General features: G+C 39.1%; 2 protein-coding genes across 5 annotated transcripts in view; both read right to left on the bottom strand.

Annotated features, from left to right (window-relative positions):
* The window catches only part of LOC127056539 (phosphatidylinositol-binding clathrin assembly protein-like), a 47214-nt gene that overhangs the window by 19643 nt on the left and 4664 nt on the right, over positions 1 to 22907 (bottom strand). For all 4 annotated transcript variants that reach the window (XM_050964504.1, XM_050964505.1, XM_050964506.1 and 1 more), the window contains exons 2-9: positions 12277 to 12419; positions 9220 to 9295; positions 8118 to 8220; positions 7837 to 7930; positions 7603 to 7714; positions 6075 to 6181; positions 5406 to 5447; positions 2759 to 2844 (exon numbers count right to left, since the gene is read on the bottom strand). In XM_050964504.1, the coding sequence (XP_050820461.1) occupies positions 2759 to 2844; positions 5406 to 5447; positions 6075 to 6181; positions 7603 to 7714; positions 7837 to 7930; positions 8118 to 8220; positions 9220 to 9295; positions 12277 to 12419 (763 nt within the window). The remainder of the gene's footprint in view (positions 1 to 2758; positions 2845 to 5405; positions 5448 to 6074; positions 6182 to 7602; positions 7715 to 7836; positions 7931 to 8117; positions 8221 to 9219; positions 9296 to 12276; positions 12420 to 22907) is intronic.
* LOC127056564 (zinc finger and SCAN domain-containing protein 29-like) lies at positions 19169 to 22879 on the bottom strand. The gene is made up of 2 exons (XM_050964560.1): positions 20482 to 22879; positions 19169 to 19820 (listed from the first exon to the last, which is right to left on the bottom strand). The coding sequence occupies exons 1-2, from the start codon at positions 20855 to 20857 to the stop codon at positions 19675 to 19677; spliced, it is 522 nt and encodes a 173-aa protein (XP_050820517.1). The 5' UTR covers positions 20858 to 22879; the 3' UTR covers positions 19169 to 19674.

Here is a 22907-nt window from a genome sequence, read left to right as displayed (position 1 = left end):
GATTGTACATATTGTTGTATCTTTTGGTGAAGAAGCTAAAACTATATCCATCTCTTCCTCACCTCATCATTCAAGTGACAACGCATCTTTCAGTAGGAAGAATAAATGGATTTGTGATCATCCCATCCAAACGCACAGCTTGGTAAGGAGCCAAATGGGGACATGCCCCATTTTAAGGTGGGGAGATAGAATTTTGAATGGCTGACTGTTAGCATGATTTTTCTGCCATATATATGGCAAGCATGGCTTACCTATCAGTGCAGCAAAAGCAACATGGCATTCCTGATTAGTGGCTGTCCTATGAAGGCTGGTTAACGGCCATTAGCACAGTGGAATTTGGTTAGCATATCAAAAATATCATGGGATCATATGCAAGCAGTATCTGTTATAGAAAGCTGCAACTACTTGGTAACTAAACAGGACTTGAAACAATATCCAGTAGAGGATTTGCATTTTTTACCTATGTGTAATAAGCACTAATTTTGGAATAACATGTCATGAACAATCTTAAAAACTAATGGCTGTGCTCTTCAATTTCCAGCATGACTATGATTTTAAGTTTGCATACCATGCTTTTGATCATCATCATGCTATCTGAGCAAGTGTAACCATAGTGTCTGGCTTTTGAGTTCAGATAATGCTAATCACAATTAGGAACCTATGCTAGGTGCATTCAGGCAAGGTGGAAGAAAGAAGCAAAATTTGCATTTGACAATTAATCAGATCCCAGAATACCATAGCTGGGTCTGGATTTGCCTACTGGTTGAAGTCTACCACATGCTGAGAGACTGCAGGACACAGAAACATCTTCACATAGCCCAGAAATCGGCAACCTTTGGCATGCAGCCAGCCAGTGTAAGTCCTCAGAGGGCGGGCCAGTTTGTTTACTTGCCACATCTGCAGGTTCAGCTGATCGTGGCTCCCCTGGCCATGGTTCACTGTCCCAGGCCAATGGGTGCTGTGGGAAGCGGCATGGGCTGAGGGATAGCCTATCGACATATTTCGGAATATCAGATGTGTAGTCTTAATCCACAAAAAGAACAGGAGTACTTGTTGCACTTTAGAGATAAATTTATTTGAGCCACGAAAGCTTATGCGCAAATAAATTTGTCAATCTCTAAGGTGCAACAAGTACTCCTGTTCTTATTGACATAGGAGGCACAGGAGGATCTGAAGTAACATCAGTTACGCTGCCTATGTGAAAGGATGAACAGACAGTAGTGAGAATGGCCCACATGTATCTGACAGGAGAAATTTGCCCTTAAAGATTATTATTTTCCTGCAATCCCACAACAACAGTGGGAGAGGAGATAATTTCCATAAACACATTCCCAACTCTCTGCATCCATCACTTACACCTTCTGCAACTCATTAAATCTCTATTTTAAAAGCAATACAACTTTTACAAAAGTAAAGTTGGTGACATAGGCCAAAAGCGCTGATATCTTCAACAGATTGGGTCTACCTTTAATTTACAAGTCTAATAGCTTGCTGCTTGGACTGGGAAGTGCATCCCATGATGGGGTCCTTCCATCTCTTAATTACCACAAGGCATACTGTATAGGAGTATTGCAAGGTCCTGAAGAAGTCGTATCCAATACTCAGGCAGAAGGACAATGATCATGAGGTCATGAATAAATATTACTTAACACTTAGCACTGTACAAATTATTAGGTAGTCACAACTGCTGATTTTGCAAGTCGCAAAATAACTTGCTCAAGGCTATGGAGCAAGTCAGTGGCAGAATCTGGATTAGAGCTCAGGACATCTTGATTCCTGTTCTCTCCAAATTCAAAAGAAAAGAAAAAATACAATAATGACATGTTACAGATCAAATAAGAAAAAAAGACTCCTTGTGTTTAAAACCCCTTTAAGACTACTGAAATTAAAAATCTTTACAAATCTAATTTAATAGTCATTATCTGTATTTAATACATTTATTTTTGTTTTTCATCCATCGTGAACAATTAAAACAATCTGCTTCAGTTTCTCATTCTGCACAGTAAGACAATTCTACAGGGTTTCTGCTGCAAATATTGAGGAAGATTATTCAAATAAAAAATCTTATCTCCCTAATATTAGGTTTCTAAACAAACTCCTACATGGAACTCCTTCAGATACTGGGAAATATTTCACCACTCACCATAAGTTTCTCTGAAGAAATTTTCAGGAAGTGACAAGTTCTTAGAGGCTTCTGAACTATTTTATGCAACAATAATGCCACAAGAGAGCAAAATAAATAAAATAAAGGTTGTAGGGTAATCCATATTCTGGGGTTAAGGAATTACACAATAAGGTTAATTAACACAACTGATACATCTTTAGAAGAACTTGTATTCTGCAATATACACACTAGATAGCAAGCACTGAAGGCATGTGTGTACTTTAAAAGCCAGTCAAATTCTTATGACTTGTCAGACTACTTTAACAGGTAAGGTAAAAACGTTGAGAACGCTATTACATGTGGCCTCAGCTCAGCACTTTGCTACTACAGTTGTATGTTAAAATGCACTAGATAAGAACATTTAATGTACATTCAAGGGATATCCTCTACTAACAGAGCAACACTATTAATAAAGCGTTAGTCTATGCTTTCCACACACTTACTAGAAAAGGAAAACACATTGTTTCCTTCCACTTACTTCTAGGAGGATGCGAGTATCTCAGGGAAGACCTCAAAAACTTACCGATACTTAAAATACCTCAGTATAAAGAGAATTAAAATATAAGACACCTTTGTGATCCACTTGATGCTTACCTGCTGGCAGCTGAGACTTCTTTCGTTTTTTTCCCCTCTAGAGAAGCCAAATGCTGTTCCAATGCTTCAAGCAAGCTGCTGGGTGCCTAAAGTTAAAGTTCTCATAAAACATCTGCTTGATAACAATGCATTACCATCTTGTGTACAGATTAATTCTCCCATCCACCCACTAAGCAATTATGCATTTCTTTTTAGATCATACACTTGAATTCGATTTGCAAGATTCATTTTTTGGCAATATCCCCTTTTCAATCAGTATATGCAAACATGATCACTAAATGCTAGTTTATGAAACAGAAGTTTCCCCAAATTGGGCACATGTACAGAACAAAGATTGGAATTTTCTAGCAACAGCATTAGCTGTGTTAAGCACTTCAGTAACAAGGCAGGTCAGTTAATTATACTCAGCTCTAATTAGCATGCCCCAAAACTGGGGGAGTGCTTACAGAAAGTGTTAATTCTCTAGCTACAGTAGCAAAAAAAAAAAGGCAGGCTATACTTTCATTTGTCTAAAATCCATAAACAAATTTAAATCAGATGATAAATCCTTTCAATCAGTGTGAGCAAACAATTATCTCAGTACAACGGGGAAACTACCTTTCAGAAACTGAAGTATGACCCACATAACCACTTTATTGGAAGCAAAAAAATAGTTTTACTGCACTCACACTAACGTAGAATATTAATTGCTATTCCTTTACCACTCATATCTTTATGGCAAGTTAACATTCCCTCCCTCTTTTCTCAGATCCATCTGTGAACTAAAATCAGCACATGATACCAGCAGTTCTTATAATCTAGACATTAAAACTGACCATACGGTGATAGTTTTCAGTCAGGACAAAAAAAAGTGTTATATTTCTTTTTTTTTTTTTTTTTTTTTTTAAGCAGACTTCTCCAGCATTCCACTATCCCTAGCAAAAAGCTAGCTTTTAAAATGCCACAGTACAGAGTTTTTTAAAAAGTGAAACAGCTCAACAGTAGACATCAATAAATGTGTTTAAAATAACAAATAAATTTACAAAGTCTTTCTATATCTGGAAACCTTAATCTCTCTCTGAAGTGCTTAAGATTGAGTGAATGAGGCATCTGAACTACTGACAAATGGATGAACAGAAGCAAGCAGCTAATAAAGTAGAAGAATAAACCACACCAAAATCCAGCACTGATTTAGTTCTTAGTAAGATGTAAGAAAAAAGTAACCAGTCACTGATTAAAAGCCTTGTCTACATGGGCAAAAATAGGTGCCTTTTTTACTTCAAGTTAGTTTAACTCAATTGAAATTTCCCCTCAACACTGATTGACCCAGTTTAATACCATTAACAATGTTTCAGATGATCCTAGACTTTTTCAACACCTCCTTGAAAATAGCCCTGCCCTTAAAGGCAGGTTTGCTAGTTTGGCTTTAGAGCGAGAATTTTCTCTCCATTGTTTTACACACAAGACTCCCTGTCGTCAACACAGTCATGGCTCCATAAATTGACTGGATTAGAATAGACATGGACTCTCAGAAATAAGAGAGCAAGTCCAGAAATGTGAGTTTCTTGGCCAGTTAGAAGTCCTCATCTTTGGTCTCTAGAGATCTGATGGCCACTTCTACAGCTGCCTATGAAGTACATACCAATAAATCGCTGAAAGGAACTAACAAGTGTTTAGACTGGTACAGAAGAAAGACAGGCAGTGTTTTTGTTGGTCCACTTAGACCAGGCAAAGAGAAATCAACTATTTCAAGAAATCCAGACTGTTTTATTACAAAGAAATAGCAAAGTCCCCCAAAAAGGGTAATGAATATTAACAACATTGATAGGAGTGGGAAATTTTCACAAAGAAAGATCAGAGACTAGTGCTATTTAGTTTGTTAAAAAATTAGTACAAGATCAGATGGAGGTATACTGTACAGAACAATGAATGGCACAAAGACAGACAGTTGGGTGCCGTAATAACACTTTCCATAATAAAATAAAAAGGTCTGTTCTTATAAGGATGGTCAATGTTTCTCTAAATTGATTATACATACTGATTCCATCTGTACTGTCCCCATTCCAATTTATTAAAATACCTAGAATCAGCCTAGTTTATTCTGCCTTGTAAATTACCCTCACCACCCGATTTCCCAGTGTCTCCCATCATTAAAGTTTTTGGGGAGCAGGGACTATTTGTGTGCTGAACATATGGCTGGTGCCAATATAAATATCAGTAGACCTACACTGTTATCTTTGTGGACCTTGGAAAAGCTTCCATAGCTGAGTAACAAAGCTTAAGATACAGGTATGTACTGCTGTGTAACTTTGTATGAAACCTGTTGCTTGAATGGAGTTGAGTGTTTTCCTCAAGATGTGGCCCAGTACGCCTGTGTACTTGAGAGGCAGATTCACAAAGGATTCAAAGGAAAAACTTCTGTTTTAGTAAAACTATCCCAATAAACCAGATAAATGTCACTGCTTTAAAACAGAACTCTTATTAAAGAATTGCAGAACCGTTTAAGAACTGTGTACATATAACAATCTATGGAAAAAGTGAACATGTATATTTCCATATATAAATATATGGAAGAGAATATATTCTCAGGATGAATATGATATACATTAACCATTAAAACACAAAGGACAAAAGAACTGGGTTAAATTAATATGAAATGTACACTGACCTGAGTAAGATCTGGAATGTCACCCTGATCAATTCCAACTTGCTGGGTTCACAAAAAAGGGGGGAAAAAAATGTACATTACTACATGCAGCGGCAATGAAAAGAAAAACTGTGGGGTCTGAATGTTACACAGAAGCTAAGGTATCAAAAGGGACATGAATAACTTTCTGAACTGGTACATTGTTCATGCCAATTCTAACACAAGCTTTAAGCTAGAATTTCAGTGTATATCTCAAACCAGCTCAAACCATATTTCTATTTGCACTGTTTCATGCAAAAATGCTGAGATTTACTGTAAGAGGAAATAACACAGCTTGCTTGAATTTATGCTCTATTTGGAGCAGAAATATCAAAGGAATACTTTGTAAATATTTTAAGTATCATCCAGCCCAGTCATTTCCATCTACTAATCAATGTGGAAAAGCAGCTTCTTAGTAGCATTTTAGACAGAAAGGTTTACTGTGCTGTTAGTAATTGTTAGGCAAAGAAAGGTGCCTTAAAAATATCACTCAATATAAAAAAAGCATTTAAGCGATATTCAGATTCAGCAACCTACAGAAGTTTTATTTTGCACAGCAAATCACACAAACATTAGACTGTTTGTGATGGGACTACTGTACCAGTACAGATAGCTAAATGACACCCTTTTAATAAACATAAGTTTATTTACCTCTGCTACTTTGAGGAATTCTGACAGTTTGGTCATCCTGGCTAGGAACTTTTTGTAAATATCCAAACCTTCTTTGCACTGGGTCTTCTTCATATCAAAATACTTTTCTGAAGAGTGAAAAAAAGGATATTTGTAAAAAAGGCACAAAAATACCCCAAACCCTTCTCCCCCCAAAAACTCCAGAAGAAAACTTTCACACTAACGCAAGAGATTTAAAAAGATACAACACTGCAAACAATAACTTTAGATAATTTTAGGGGGAGGAGATATTAACTAATATAGAAAGCCATGTTATCTTTAAGAGTAACATGTTTCAGACTACTCATAATAATCTCCATATTTACAATGAGTTTGTTGATTTCAGCAAGTTATAACTTGGTGGACAGTTGTAGTCGGTCTGAATGTCAAGTGTTTAATCTGTTTTTAAATTCTTTGTCAGCTAAGCAGGACTTTATTTTGAAGAAAAATGTTTGCAAAAAGTCAGTCCATGAGGTGCACTCAATCACTAGTAATGCAGTAGCTGACTTTATTAAAAATGCACTCTATTTTCTATTTTTAAAGCATTTTTAAACTACACATCAACGTCTCAATACTATGCATTTGTGGTTTGTAAATGGAGATATAAAATCTGAAGGAAGCATTTCAAATGAAAACTTAACTTTCACATGTATCCAACTTTTGACTTGTCAATATTAATGCACAGAATCCTTATGAGTAAACCTGTCAAACAGGAATAGCATTTGCACCCTTTTGAGTACTGAGTTTTATTTTTCATACTCTGAAACTTGTAGATTTTAATGCATCAATAAAATGAAAAACACTGGCAGATTTAATGGAAGAGAGTGAAAGCAGAATCCAAAAATTATTAAATAAATTTTACTGCTTTACTGTTTTTTTTGTGCAAGATTCTCACTTTTCCCCCCCTTAGTTACTCTTGAACGCACAATCCACTTAAAAACCATATCTGACATATGTTAACCATAGCCAAGAACTCAAGAAGGTAGAACTCTACAATCTGCACAAGACCATGAACACCAGTTGTTAAAGTTGATAAAACAAAGATATAGGAAACCCAACAATGTGCACTGGGCACTGTATATTCAGCAAATAAATAGTAACCTTTTTTTAAAAAGTGTATGCCCAGTAAACTCAGCACAGGCCAACCTACTTTAGAGCCCCTCCCCCAATTAAAGTGTACTTATAGGCTACATTATTTTATAATCTGGTTATAAGGAATATTCAAAAACACATTTCTAGTATTACTAAAATAGAAATTGAGGCAAGAATAACTCAGATTTACACTTCAGCCTGAAAAATAATAAGTCCTATATCAATGTCTTTAAGGTGAATCCTGCTGTCACTGACAGTAATGATAAGTTACCACTGACTTCAACAGAAGCAGGATCTGGCCCTTAATTTGTTAGGCTATTAAACAGACTCAATTTGCTTTTAAATTTCTACTTCTCCCTCACTGTCTTCCCCTAAAGATTCAAGAACATATGCACACATACACACCAGTTCCACATACCTAATAGGTTAATAACCCCTTCATTATAGGCTGCAAAAAGCCTAATGGAATCTTTAAAGAGAAGCATGAAGGCAGCGTTTATTACACCATTGGTTAATTCATTTGGATTTGCCTGTGTAGAAAGTGGAGAGATAGATTAAAAGTATTGGTGGGGAGAAAAATACCAATAAATTTCTTCCCATATCAATTAAATAAAATATTTTAACAATGAAATACAGTTTAGAATGTGCTTACATCAAAATCAAGGAGCGCATCAAGCTGGTTCTGAATAATTGGAAGGGTTTTCAGAAGCTTTTCAGTATTCATAGTTCTCATCACTCCATCTATCCTACAATGTGTAAAATGCCAAATGTATAAATGTACATGTGACCTAGAACATATGATGCCTTGATCTGATTAGTACCCTGTATTTAACTACAGTTTAAAAGGCAGCAAAGTTCTACGGCAAGCATATACATGACTATTAGTAATCTCTTATATCTGAAATGAAAGACAAAAAGGAAAATATTTCTCACCCTCTTTTCATTTTGGTGAAGTCAACTGCTACAAGTCTGTAAGAAAGTGCTTTTTCATTCAAGTATTTGCTATATCGCCTAATGAAGGTAGACATATCATAACCTGAAAATTAAATGTTTACCAGTTAGACATTTCAAAGAGGAAGAGCATCTATTTATTTTGTAATCAATTTTCAGTACTATTCTATAAGGTGTGCCATTGCACACAACTTGTATAAGGAGAGAACTCCATGTTCACTTGCAGAGGCTCTAAAGCCTCCCTCCATATTCCTCTCTTCATTATTTGCACTAGCCTTGAGGCACAGTGCAGCCACCATCTTCCCAAGTGATGACAATTCCATGGAAGATATCTGGACTATGTTAATGCTTCACCCAACAACAGCAGGAGAGGCTACTGTTGGCAATCATGAGGCACTCTTCTTCTTATAGTATACAACCCTTTGGAAACAGAATCAGTCAAATGCTGAAGACTAAAGATGGGAACTACTGAACTTTAGCTACTGTAAAAAAGTATGCTCTCAAAAAAAAAAACTAAATAATATATATATTTTTGCCATCACACAAACTACCTCTAACACCTTTCAGAGATCTGCATGAAAGGCTTTCACTAACCACTAGTAACGTGTTCTAATGACCATATTATGAAGCTTGACAATTAACATTAACCCCCACCCATTGCGGAATGAAGCCAAATGAAAAAGATTATTCCAGTGCTCATGTGTTAAGTTATAAATGCCGTTTTAAAAAGACACATGTAACTATAAGCACATTTCTAGCTCTCACCTGTGTAACTTTCAGCCATCCCATAATTTTCCCCATTTCCTTTGCTTACTGTCATCACTTTGCACTGCATAATATAAGTTAAGCCCTCTTTCATGGAAATGTCATTTTCTGTTAAACACCAGTGACTTACAATCACTACTAATGCAGAGCTAGAAAAATGCATATATTTAAGACGTGAAAAAAATCAATTGCTTTGTTATGTAGGGTTTTTTTGGGGGGAGGCGGGGTTGCTTTATTTGGTTGCTTTGCCAACCTTCTCTTGAAAAAGGTAATACTTTATTGTTTGCAACTTAGTTTTCACAAAGAAAAAGATTCTTACCCTGCATGGCACTTTTGTCCAGGTAGTTGTTTAGATTGAACAATGTATTTCGGGATGCAAGATACTGGATAAAGCGCTGATGAAGGGGAAAAAATGTCAACTGCTTGAAAATTACTTTTTCTTCATCAAATGTAATACATTTAAGAATCAGCTTACTAAACAACTGCACGTAACTTGGGTATTTCAGAGGAAACATTTACTTTTATCTACAACGTACAAATTAGTTGCAACAAAAATCATTCACCAAAACTTAGTAAACTAACATGAATTAAATACATTAAATTTCAGAACTGAGCATTCAGCAGAGGAAATTGGTTCAGTCTGAAGAAAAGCACTCCACTATCCACACAGGAAGCTACATCAGCATTGGAGGGAGTTGCTTACATGTCTTTATAAGTAAAAGTTTTGTTAATTCTGTAGCTCACAGTAGGGAAACCGGAGAAAAACTATAGGTGCTCTAAAAGTTTCTTCTGTACGACTCTATAACTTCTATGTAAGGGTTAAAGAGACAATTACAAACTATTTGGGAATGTTTTTCCACTTTAACAGAGCTCTATAAAAAACACTGAGACACTAAAGCATTCAAGTATTTGTATAGTCATTAATGAAGTAATTAACTCACCTGGCATTATACTACTTCTAAATAAGTCTATAGCATTAGTCTCCTCCTCCTCAAATATTTGGCTAAACAGATGAGACAAGAAAGAGGAGATGACTAAATCTATAGCTTGACTTATTAAAGTTATTTAAAAGGAAACTGCTTCATGAATAATTTAAGTCTCTCTGCCACTTTCAATACATATTAATATGCACACAATCATGTCTTCCTACAACTCAAACTATAAATTAGAACTTATCTTTTCAGGAAAAAAAATATTGTCATCACAGTTACAGGACTAACTGCAGCTCTGACCTCTACTGAGTCTGAGGAGGTCCCCTCAGGTTAAAGCCACATGCCTTCACTTCTCTCACGGTGGAATCCTGCAACCCTCTAGGTCTTGGGCTACAGCACGCTGCCTACCAATAATGATTGCTTCGAAGGCCCGGCTGAGTTTGGTACTGTAAGTCTGCCTTTCGTGAATTGTGACCAGTAGGCCTAGTTGGGAATTTTTCAATAAAACAGTTTTTTGTCTGAATAGTTCAATTTGTCATAATGGAAACTCTACCTGGGAACATACCAGATTCAACAAAACTTTCATAGGGAAAGGTTTCTCAGGTTCAGTACAGCATTTCTGGTCAAAACCAGATACACAACCCACCCCAGAATATGCCAGTAGTGAGTGCACTCACCTAGTATGTAGAAGACCCAGATTCAACTCTCTGTTTTGCCTGATTCAGACCAATGACTTGAACCTGAGTCTCTCACATCCTATGGGTCCTAACCACCAGGCTGCTATTCTGGGGTGAGGTGGTTGTCTCTCTCTCTCTCCCTCTCCCCCTCCCCCCTCCCCCTCCCTCTCTGACCCAATGAATATTTTTTAATACACACTAACAGTTTAGCTTGGGCGTAAGGGTACTCATTGGGGAGGCTGGAGACCCAGGTTCAAGTCATTAGTCTGAATCAGGTGAATACCCTCAATGCCAAGCTATCCTGGGGTGTGTCTCTCTTGTTTTTCCACCTAAATAAACAAACAAACACACACACACACACACCCCACTTCTGAAAGATCTTGGTTTCATCCCAATGCAGAACAGGGACGTTTTAGAAACCTCAAACATGATTACAGGAGAGGAAAAAGTATTTCCCACCCAGCTTCAGTGACCAGTGGCTGACACAGTGACTAGGCAGCTTTTTTAATACCACTCATTTTTATCCTAACAGTAGGAATACAGCAAAGCAAAGAGGAAACAGATTTTAAAACAATGAAACAGTCTATAGGCATGTCTATCTTAGTTAAAATAGGACGGCCTGCTTCGGACTCTCCCACAGGGTCTGTGGCTGTGTCAGACTGTTCTTTGTGAACAGCTCCCTTATGACAATCTCACTCACTGTGGACAGAGAGCAAGTTTTGAACTGTTTATAGCCCTTTTGATCTGTTCCTTCTCAGCCTTGGCTGAGAAACTGTAACTTGGGCAGGAACCTGGAAGTAGCATTTTCACAGCTAATAGAGCTCAACAGTGATCTTAACCTCCTGAATTGTTTACAGGTGGTGTTTTGTCTGGAGCTACTGTCTGCCCTTACTCTATTTCCAAACAGGTTGCTATAACTAAATCAACATATGCATATAATAAATTAACTCAATATAGTCAATATTTCGTGACCTGAAGAAGAGTTCTGTGTAAGCTAGAAAGTTTGTCTCTTCCAACAACAGATTTTACTGCACCCATCATGTCTCTCTAAAGTCACAGTCATATATTGCCTATTTCAATAACCTGGTCAGACCCCTTGAAGATCAGGTCCAAATCTTTCACAGTGGTTCTTTAATGTTTACATTTAAAGCAAAGGTAAAACTTTCTTCTAGAGATACTTTGCCTCAGCCACAATTCTGCACTCAGATTTCTGTCATATGCACAACAGCCAACCTATAATAAGCATGGGGATGCAGACTTGAATATTTGAGATGACGAGCTCTTTCATCTGACATAAAAGGTTGACTGTTTAGGCTTCATTGGAAGGTTGAGAAATTGTGTACAATTAAAGATGACATTTCTAACATCATATTGTGGCCTGGGAAAGAAAATCTGTCCCATCACTTACTATACCACAAAGTTTTTAAAATAAGTTTTGCTGATCTTTTGTTTTTAAACTGAACTAAACACAGGCGGTAAATGAATGTCAATAGTAGTTTAGGACAGAAAGTTACCGGAAAAGAGGCATGACATGGATTTAGACATCTACTGAGTTTCGTTTGAAATTAACTGATTTTATAGGTAGTGATGAATAGCACTTCACTAATTTTCTACCAGAAAGGTAATTTACAACCAATAATGATAGAAAAATTAAGTGTATTACTTTTTTTCCCCCCCCTTCAAGTTCACAACTATTTCTTTATGGCATTCTGATTTTTTTCCAGAGATGCCCCCATAATATAACTATCAAAAGCTAATCAGTCTTACCTCATTTCCATACATCATGAGGTGGTGTGTTGTAATTAGAGCTTTGAACACTACAACCCAGCTACTGTTAACAGTCCTCTCAAAGAGTGTATCTGCCAGCTGTGGAATATTCACATTCATCTCATTTGTGCACTGGATTAGATCTAAAATAAAAAGTAGTAAAGCATTATGTTTAGACATTCAAAGAGGCGACAGAAATAAGTTTCAAAGGCTGAACATGTAACATGAATGTTAATTGCTTTATACAGGACTCCATACCATTTGAAAGCTTTAACCTGACGCATTAACAATTATATTTCCTTTTGGAGTTGCAAACCACAAACAGTCTGCCATCTCTTGCTTGATTTCCTTAATAGCAGTTTTACAGAAAATAAATGAAAAACTAAACTAAAATGTGGAACTGAATTCTTTATTCTAAGCTTCTCTACTAAAGCACATATCAATTTACTAGTGTAGACGTGCTCTAGAAGTTTTGAATAGAAAAAAGGAAAAAATCTTACATACAATTCAAAAACTATATTAAGATAGAGTAAAATATATTATAGGGATGCTGCAATTATTCTCAAAGTCAAGCATTACAAATTCAGAGTTAAGGTTAATTTAACTTTAAAAAAATGGAAATACAAAGTTAGGGCCACTCTCACAAATTCACCCTCTAGTGAAGAAAATGCAACAACCACATGAGTAAAAGATATTAGTGAGCCCAGATTAAAGTGATATTTAAAAAAAAAAAACCACAAGATTCCCCCACTCCTCCTGGTGACATTATAGAATATTTATATTAAATTCAAAAACTTTAATCCTATTGTTTTCCACTCCCATAAGATTTTAAGTCTCCAAAAATAAGAATCTACCAATATATGGCCAGGTCCACACTACAGCGTTAAATCGATTTAACGCTGTAACCGTCCACACTACAAAGCACTTAAAATCGATTTCTGTACTCCAGCTAAACGAAAGGAGTAACCCTAAAATCGATATTACTAAATCGATTTAGGGTTAGTGTGGACGGATATCGAAGTTATTGGTCCTATTCTTTTACTGAGCTACCCAGAGTGCACCGCTCCGGAAATCGATGGTACCCTGGGACCATGGACGCACACCACCGAAGTAATGTGCCCTAGTGTGGACGCGTAAAATCGATTTTATAAAACCTGTTTTATAAAATCGATTTTACTAATATCGATTTAAAGCTGTCGCGTGGACGTAGGCTCAGTAACAAGAGATGCTTGGACCACTAAAAAAAACTGAACACTTGAGGTATCACCATCACTTGTATAACCATGTCCATTACAGATATGATAAATTTATTTGTGCAACTTGCCATCACAATGGTATTTCTCATTTCATTACTTCCCCAATAAAAGTCACTTGAATGTCTTAATCTGTGTTCTCTGAACTCAGATAACAGCTTTATTCTTTGGTACACAAAACAAAATCAGTCTTCTAGCAAGTGGCAATAATGAAATGAAAATCAATGGTACTTAGGAGCTTTTAAAATTTGTGTCCATTATCTTTTATTCCAGAAATGAAGCTCAATACCCATATAAAATACTACGAATAAAAATGGTTATAGTTCTCTCTAGTAATACTAGTAAGCACTGACAGGATGATCAGTAAAAGGCAACATGGATTTGTCAAGAACAAATGACAAACCAACCTAAATTTCTTCTTTGATAGGGTTACTGGCCCAGTGGATGGGCGAGGGGGGGAAGCAGTAGACAGGGTATATTCAATTTAATAAGGCTTTTGACATGGTCCCATATGATGCTCTCAAACAAACTAGTGAAATGTGGTTTAAATGAAATTACTGTTGGGAGGGTGCACAACTGGTCGAAAAACTGTTATGAATGGTGTGTCAAAATGGGATGCTGCATCGAGAGGGTCGCATAGGGGTCTGCCTGGGTCCAATACTATTCAATATTTTCATTAATAACTTGAAGTGGAGAATATATTTATAAAATTTGTAGATGGCTCCAACTTGGAAGGGTTGCAAATACTTTGGAGGACAGTGTTAGAATTCAAAGTGACTTTGACAAATTGGAGAATTGGTCTAAAATCATCAAGAGGAAATTCAATAAAGATAAGTGCAGAGTTCTACACTTAAGACAGAAAAAACAAATGCCCAACTACAAAATGGGGAATAACTAGCTAGAAAGCGGTACTCTAGAAGAGGGTCTTGGGGGTTCACAGTGGATCACAAACTGAATGAGCCAACAATGTGATGCAGTTGCAAAAAAAAAAAAAAAAAAAAGCTAATATTCTGAGGTGTTTTAACTGAAGTCTCATGTAAGATACAGGACGCAACTGTCCTGCTCTATTCAGCACTAGTGAGACCTCACCTGGAGTACTGTGTCCAGTTCTGGGCACCACACTCTAGGAAAGATGTGGACAAACTGGACAGACTCCAGAGGAGAACAACAAAAGTGATAAAAAGTGTTTAGAAAAACCCGACCTGAGGAAACATTAGAAAAACTGGACAAGCATAGTTCTGAGAACAGAAAACTTGGGGGGGGGCTCCCTATAAGTCTTGAAATATGTAAAGGACTGTTATAAATAAGTGAGTGATCAGTTGTTCTCCACATCTAATAAAGATAGGAGAAGAGATACTTGGCTTAATCTGCAGCAAGAGAGATTTAGGTTAGATATTAGGAAAAGCTTTCTAACTATAAGGATAATTATGCTCTGGAGCAGGTTACTAAGGGAGGCTTGTGGAATCCCCAGCACTGTCTAACTGGTTATTAAAAACCTCCAAATACCTGTCAAGGGTTGTCTAGGTATATCTGGTCCTGCCTCAGCACAGGGGCTGGACTAGATGAACTCTCAAGGTCCCTGCCAACCCTACATTTCTATGAGCCAGCCACACTTTTGAACAAGTGAGGCATCCTGCAAACCTACCACCTTGGGATGCATTTTCGTCACATGACGGAGCTCGTCCAAAGTGGTGACTAATGATACAATAGTATTTTTCACATGAGCAGGGATCTTAGAAGTGAAATAATAAACCCAATAAAGTTAATGGCAAAACTGAGTTATGGGTACTCAAGAATCTTACATGATCAAACCAAGGGTACAATCTTCGATCCAATGAAGGAAGTGGGAGTTGATTTAACTGAGATTAAGCCCTTTGCTTCCAAGTTCTTGCTGAACTAGAATATGTACATCATTCTATCTACCAAAATTTGTCTTACATATTCATTTTCTACACAGTTCCACTTTCAGGTTCTCATACACCGCAATCCAGACACTGCAGTGTTGTATTAGATGACAACTGAGGAATTTTTTTTTTTTAGAAATCTTTCTACTGGAATATTTAATAAAAAAGGAGCTCATGGATATAATGTGCTTTATAGGCTAAAAGCTTGCTTTCACTAAACTTAAATTTCACATAAGAAGTCCCTTAATAAGATTTTAAAAACACTTCAAATGTACAAATAACAATCTGGTTAAGGTTAGATTCATTCCATTGCTATGTTTATTCTTGTATGCAATATGTTGTAACCAAAACCAAATCTGTGACTACTATAGCTCACTTGTTTTAGATCTCTAAATTCAAGGTATTAATTGTCTTAGTTACACATTAGCCAGATTCTGCTGTCCTTTAGCCGAACTCCTGCTGCTCTAGCATAGTTATGATTGTGAAATATTAGTTATCTTCCACTAGGCAGCTGGTAAATACTTTTATAAGGAACTGCCGCGGTTTTCATGATTTTAAAAAACTGACTGACTTCTTCCAGGATAGGTCTATAAAAAGGTTATTTTCAGAGAAATGTTAAATAATTGAACTTGTTACTGAAAGGGAAAAAAAAAAAAAAACTAGAAGATAAAAATATTACCAAAACCACACCTCAACTTGTGCAGGCCTGTGATAGTCGACTATTGTTAACACACTCTACATGCCATCACCCACCTACCTCTAACAGTTGGTGAGTATGCGTGCGCAATGAGACAGACCAACAGGTAGACACAATTCTAATATAGGAGTAAATATTATAAATGTTGTAGGTTACGAAAGGAATGAAACACATCAGGTAAAAGATGTTAGTTCTCCAATATGACTTTTCATTTATATAGCACCTTTCATCTTAGAGTGTTTTACAAACCACAAACACAGGTATCACTTCCACCAAGAGTGAAATGCTATTTCTGGAATGGAAGTTAGAAACTGTTATAAGAGCAACGCTAAACAACAGTTTTAGACTGGAAGAATACGATATCCCATCAAAATTGAAGGGGATTATAGACAGGCTGAAAATTAACCACACTAGAATTTGGCCAAGACACCAAGATTAATACCATGTAGCCATATAAAGAGGGTAATGGGATCTTTATTGGCCTACGAAACATTCAGGACATCCATTTTATAACATCTGAAATATCAGCACAGCTCATTTGAAATCAAACAGCTACTCAATGAATAACAAACACTACTTCCTGACAAACACAGGGTTTTCATTAGAGATTTCTCAGCCGAATACTGACCAAGACCAATGTTTCTTCAATTGTATTCATGATTACAGCCAGAGGTCCAGAGATAGTGATCTAATAACCACAGTTTTCATAAAAGGCTAAGTCATGCAGCAAGTTCAATTTCAGGTTTCTTTACTTTGTTCATTAGGACTAAAGTTGCTCTTTATAATCATTGTATCAACTCATTTTAGGTATTTCCAAACCTGTATGATCTACAAACTACAACACTCAAGCACAATGAGAACATTAAGGAAGAAGCTTAGCTCTAACTGTGATTTTGTTTTACTTTTCAGAGTTCAAGTCAGATTCTCCAATTATTCAACATGGGTTTATCATTTAATAAACTTGAAATTTGGGAGAAAGAGCCCCTGGGGCTGTGGAAACAAGTAAACTAGTTTCAGATTACCCGGAAAGTAAATTAATTTTTCTGTTTCCCTTTTTAAAATATAGATCACTATCTTCTTCCAAAGCTGTAAGAATTGGATTGTACTTTAGAAATATGCAAGGAAGTTGCTATTGCAGTGTGACTGAATCACTGTGTGTTCAACTCACATCATATGAAACTGAGGCTATCTACACAAGTTAATGCCTCTTAAATTAGCCTCACTCAGAAGAGTGGCCACACTGTGAAACAACACCCAAATTCTACAGAATGATTGTGTTAGAAGCTGATGAGTTATACTAACTTGAGGCATGGCTACACTTGCAAATGTAGAGGGCTGTGAGTTAAACCAGCCCTTGGACAGCGCAGTAGGGAAAGTACTGTAGTGTGTCCAACACTGTCAGCTGGAAGCGCACTGGCGTGACCACATTTGCAGCACCACTGGGAGCGGTGCATTATGGGCAGCTATCCCACAGAACACCTCTTCCCATTCTGGTACTGTGGCTTGTGGGAAGAGGGTGGGTGAGCAAGGCATTCTGGGTCCTGTCCAAAGGCCCCACGATGCATTGCTTCGCATCCCAGCAATCCCTGTGCTTCCATCAACATCTGGCTCCATCTTTGAACATTTTTTGTACTGCGCACTCTGTCTTCCTTTTCGTTCTGCGGGAATAGGTCCTGAAGTGCTGAGGAATATGCTGTTGGGTCTCGCCAGTACGTCATGTTTGGCAGTCGAGTTACTCCTTAAGCTACAAACAGAGTGAGAAGTCTGACGATATCGACTCATGTAACGCATATGACAGGAGATTGCTTGTGGCATTCACAGACATGCTCACCACCACGGAACGCCGCTTTTGGGGTCAGGAAACAAGCACTGAGTGGTGGGATCATATCATCATGCAAGTCTGGGAGGACGAGCAGTGGCTGCAGAACTTTCAGATGAGAAAAGCCACTTTCTTGAGACTGTGTGATGAGCTTGCTCCCACCCTGCAGCATAAGGACACGAGATTGAGAGCTGCCCTGCCAGTGGAGAAGCGAGTGGCTATTACCATCTGGAAGCTGGCAACTCCAGACAGCTACCGATCGAACGCTAACCACTTCAGAGTGGGAAAGTCGACCATTGGAATCGTGTTGATGCAAGTTTGCAGGGCCATTAATCACATCCTGCTCAGAAGAACTGTGACTCTAGGTAACATGCATGACATTGCAGCTGGCTTTCCCTTACTGCAAAGGGGTGATAGATGGGATGTATATTTCAATTCTGGCACCAGCCCATCTAGCCTCCGAGTACATTAATTGGAAGGAGTATTTCTCTATGGTTCTCCAGGTGCTTGTGGATCACTATGGGTGTTTCATTAACATTTAACGCAGGCTGACCCAGAAAGGTGCATGACACACATCTTTCGGAACACTGGCCTGTTCAGGAAGCTGCAAGCAGGGTCTTTTTTCCCCAGACAAGAAGATCACTGTAGGGGAAGTCGAAATGCCCACTGTGATCCTTAGAGACCCTGCTTACCCTTTAATGCCATGGCTAATGAAACCCTACACAGCGAACCTAGACAGCAGCAAGGAGCGGTTCAACAGGCTGAGTCGGTGCAGAATGACTGTGGAGTGTGCTTTTGGCTGTTTAAAGGGCAGCTGGGGCTCTCTGTATGGGAAGATGGACCTGGCTGATGACAACATCCCCGGGGTTATATCTGCATGCTGTATCCTCCATAACATTTGTTAAGTGAAGGGTGAAAGATTCACTCAGGCATGGAACTCGGAAGTTCAACACCTGGAGGCTGAATTTGAACAGCCAGAGAGCAGGGCTATTAGAGGGGCCCAGCGCGGGGCTGCAAGGATTAGGGATGCCTTGAGGGAGCAATCTGAAGCTGAAAGCCACCAGTAACATTTGGTGCTTTGCATGTGAGCGAAGTGCAGTGGTTCCAATGTTAGCAGGAATCTGTGCTTGCTACACTGACTTGCAGTGCCTGTTGCTTTCCTGGGTTAAGGTATCTTTTACTCAATGCAATAATAAAGAATGTTTTCAAAGCCAAAAAAGCCATTTATTTAAAAGAAAATTCATTTATTGAAAAGAAACACAACTGCTTGGGAAACAGAAAGGACAAGGGGGTGGGGTGGGGAACAATTCAATCACAGATTTGCTATGTCCTGTTCTCATACTCAGCCTTCCTGTCTGGAATGCTGTGCAATGAGTGCTGCACTTCAGGCTGGCTAAAATGCATGGTGACGGAGATTGAGCGCAGTGGGTAAAGGTCGTAATTTGCAGGGCTCGGTGGTGAAGCTACAGGTGTTGGAGGCAGCTGGTGGTGATAAGAACCCAGATGCTGGGGAAAGTGGGTTGGAGGTGACCTGGGGGCACAAGAGTTTTGGGACAACGGCTGCGGGGGGGGGGGGGGGGGGGAGGGGAGAAAGCAGTGCTCCACCTGCATGGCTACAAATGCCTGGATCAAGTTCACTTGGCACTCCATAACGCTTATCAGCCGCTCTGTACTTTGGCGCCAGCGCTCTGCATTCTGCTGGCGGAACCTCCTTTCACTCTCCCTTCACTCCTGCGCTTTTTGATTTTCATGAAGGGAATGCTGCATTACTTCATGCAACACGTTCTCTTTGCTTCTACGTAGCCTCTTCCTAATTCTGTGGAGTCTTTCGGACCGTGATAACATGGATGGCTGAGATCTCAAGGCTGCATCTGTAAAGACAAAATGCAACACTTAACAGAGGCAGCATTGTTCACACCAAACAGAGCTATGATTCGCCTGTACTTAAAGATGAGCACAGTCTACACAATAGCAGAATTTGCCTGTCCCAAAGCGAGCGCACACAACCCACAGAAGCCTCAAAATGGTGAGTAGCACAGGGTGGAGAGGGACTGATTGTTTCACTGCTGTACTGTCCTCTGGGTTTCCGTGCCCTGAGGAGAGCTAACAGATGAAGGGAGCCCCTATACTGAACACTGTCCCCACATTTTCCACAGGAGTTCGTCCTGGAAGATTTCTTGCTGCTGAGGGTGACGTGGGAAGCAAGGGAGGGTCTTCTACTGCAATGCTGCTTCTGCCCTGGCCCATATGCAGCTTGCCTGTGGTGCAGCAATGGTTCCGCTACCCCTTAGGGCACAGTAGCATGGGCACGTTAGCCTGACTGGGACAAGGAGTACAGCAGTGCTCCCAAGGAACCTGCACAAGCGCACTGCACAGCTTCTGGATAAGACCTCTGAAGAGATCACTGAGGCCAAGTACTGTGATATGAGAGAGCACATCAATGCCCTATTCTGCATCTAGGTATGCATGCGGCCCTAACCCTCCTCACCCCAAGAGCCCGCACCGAATAACTTCTTTCCCAAAGCCACTTACTGGGCACGTCCTCTGGTGTTTGTCCTTCCCCAAGCACTGGCCTCAGAGACTGACTACCTTCCTCCCACCTTGAGAATAGCTCTTGGCTGCATGCATCTAGGGATGCCAGGGTGTCTTCCTCCTCCTCAGCACCCTCGCTCCCACTTTCCTCCTCCTCTCGCCTTGTTGAACTTGGCTCTGAATTGTCCATGGTCGTCTCTGGAGTGGACGTAGAGTTGACCCCCAGTATTGCATCCAGCTCTTTGTAGAAACGGCAGGTTGCGGGGCTAGCACTGGAGCAACTGTTTGCCTCGCAGGCTTTGCGGTAGACATTCTGCAGCTCCTTCACTTTAACCCTGCACTGCAGTCCATCCCGATCATGCCCCCTTTCCATCATGTCCCTTGATATCTGCCCGAAGTTATCATAATTTCTATGGCTGGAATGCAGCTGGGACTGGAGAGCTTCCTTCCTCCAAACACTGATGATGTCCAGAACCTTGCCATTGCTCCATACTGGGGATTGCCTGGCGCCACTTGCAAGGATGCGCTGAGAGTACTCCACGCCTTGCTGAGCAAACAGGAAAGGGATTTTCAAAATTCCCAGAGAATTTAAAGGATGAGTCTGATGATTGGTCACTTGAGAGCAGGGCAGTAGAGTCCAAAGTGATGACCAGAGTGGCTAGAACAGGCATTGTGGGACACTTCTGGAGGTCGATCAGAGCACATTAACAGACCAGGGCATCCACACTGGCGCCATGGCGCTTGAGCCAGGGCGCACCAAGTGTTATGCTTCTCACGGAGGTGGATTACCAGAAGTGCTCCAGCCACAGAGTCAGAGTGTTCTACGTGCCTTGCCAGTGTGGATGCATCGTGAGTTAGAGTGCACGGGGATGCTTTAATGCACTCTGACTTGCAAGTGTAGCCATGCCCTTGAGCTGTACTCTATAACCCTGACAGTCAACTAGAGTTAAAGGGCTTGTGTACACAACGCAGCAATGCACACTAGAGTGGTGTAAATTGTAGAGCACTCTAACTGCCCTGCATAGACCATGCTGACATGGTCTGAAAAGTTCCTAGCGTGCACTGAAGTAGTGCTGTTTCAAATGTTACACCACTGTGTTCTGGGTATCTTTCAGAGCATGTCAGCAGGGCCTACACAGGGCAGTTAGAGAGCGCTACAATTTACACCTTTCTGGTGCATATTGCTACACCATGTAGGCAAGACCAAAACCACTACCACAGTCAAGTTAAGGGTTTGGGGTACGTCTGCATGTGAAGTTAATTCAGCTAATCAGGACCTGGGCCGAGCTGTAAGTGGCCACCATGCAAAGCCATATTTGAATTACTGGGGCCACACGGGTGCTGTTCTCACCTGTGTAGGCTCCAGGACTTGTGGGGGCATATTCCATTGTTCTTAGCACATTGACATCAAAGTGATAGGAAGTTATTTTTGAATTAAGCACTGAATCTAGTTATTGAATAGATGTGTTGAGCTTATTTTAAGAATTACAGAGTTTTACAATCAGTTTGTAAACAAGTTTGGCAATCAGTTACAAGCAAAGATTTTCTATTTTAACAAACCTAAAGAAGATTTGTTGGTATGTAAGGTTTACACAAAAAAGCATTAGTGCTCTCTTAAACTTGGCCTGTGATGACATTGCAATATTCCGAGTAATCAGGTCTATAAAAAACAAAATCATAATGAACTGCAAATTCACAACTTAAAATGACTGGTTTCCAAAAGCCCACAAGTTTATCATTAAAATGATCAGTTTTAAGAAAGTCAGATTAATATATTCTCTGCAATTAAAATCTTTTAGACAAATCAATTTTGCCAAGAAAATAATTTTAAAAAGCCTTAAAAAGTAGATTCCAGCTGCTGCACAGACAATTCTCATCTCTTGTTCCTTCACCAACTGTTGACCAACTGGAAAGCATAACTGATTGGAAAGCCTTCCAATCAATAGGAGATGCAAAACAGAAGTTAAACAAGCACCTGTCAGTCTTCACTGAAGTTCTCTTTAATAAAATGTTCAGGACACAAACTATGTGCACTCAATTTTTGTTCCATCTTATAAGAAATGGACACTCCAAACTCTAATAAAATGAGTTGGAAAATCATTATTTTTCACTACAGAGTCTTTAAATCCCTTTCATATCCTTGGCTGAACTTTTGTAACATTTTTAGCACGTTCAAAACATCAAGATCTTTCACTGCATATGTACAAATTATTCCTGTCTCTACTAGAATTACACGGTCAAAGTTCAGTCTGTCCACTATTCTGTTTCGATACATTGATACAGAATAGGTTCTACTCTTAAAAACTGAAACACAGGAAGTAGGTGAAGGAAACAATTTTCAGTTTCAAAAAATTTCACATTATATACACAACACTATCTCACCTCCCTCCTTAGTGTTCAGTTATCAATTTAATCCTCATTTTATC

This window comes from Gopherus flavomarginatus, chromosome 8 (genome assembly GCF_025201925.1).
Source record: "Gopherus flavomarginatus isolate rGopFla2 chromosome 8, rGopFla2.mat.asm, whole genome shotgun sequence".
Lineage (NCBI taxonomy): Eukaryota > Metazoa > Chordata > Testudines > Testudinidae > Gopherus > Gopherus flavomarginatus.
This window is presented reverse-complemented; position numbering and strand designations above follow the sequence as displayed.

Bases quoted from the DNA above. Each gene is read 5' to 3' on its own strand.
- LOC127056564 (XM_050964560.1), bottom strand. From the start codon at position 20,857: ATGATGGAAAGGGGGCATGATCGGGATGGACTGCAGTGCAGGGTTAAA. The intron at 19,821-20,481 runs GTAAGTGGCTTT...TTGTCTTTACAG, and splicing joins AACACCAGAGGACGTGCCCA to ATGCAGCCTTGAGATCTCAG.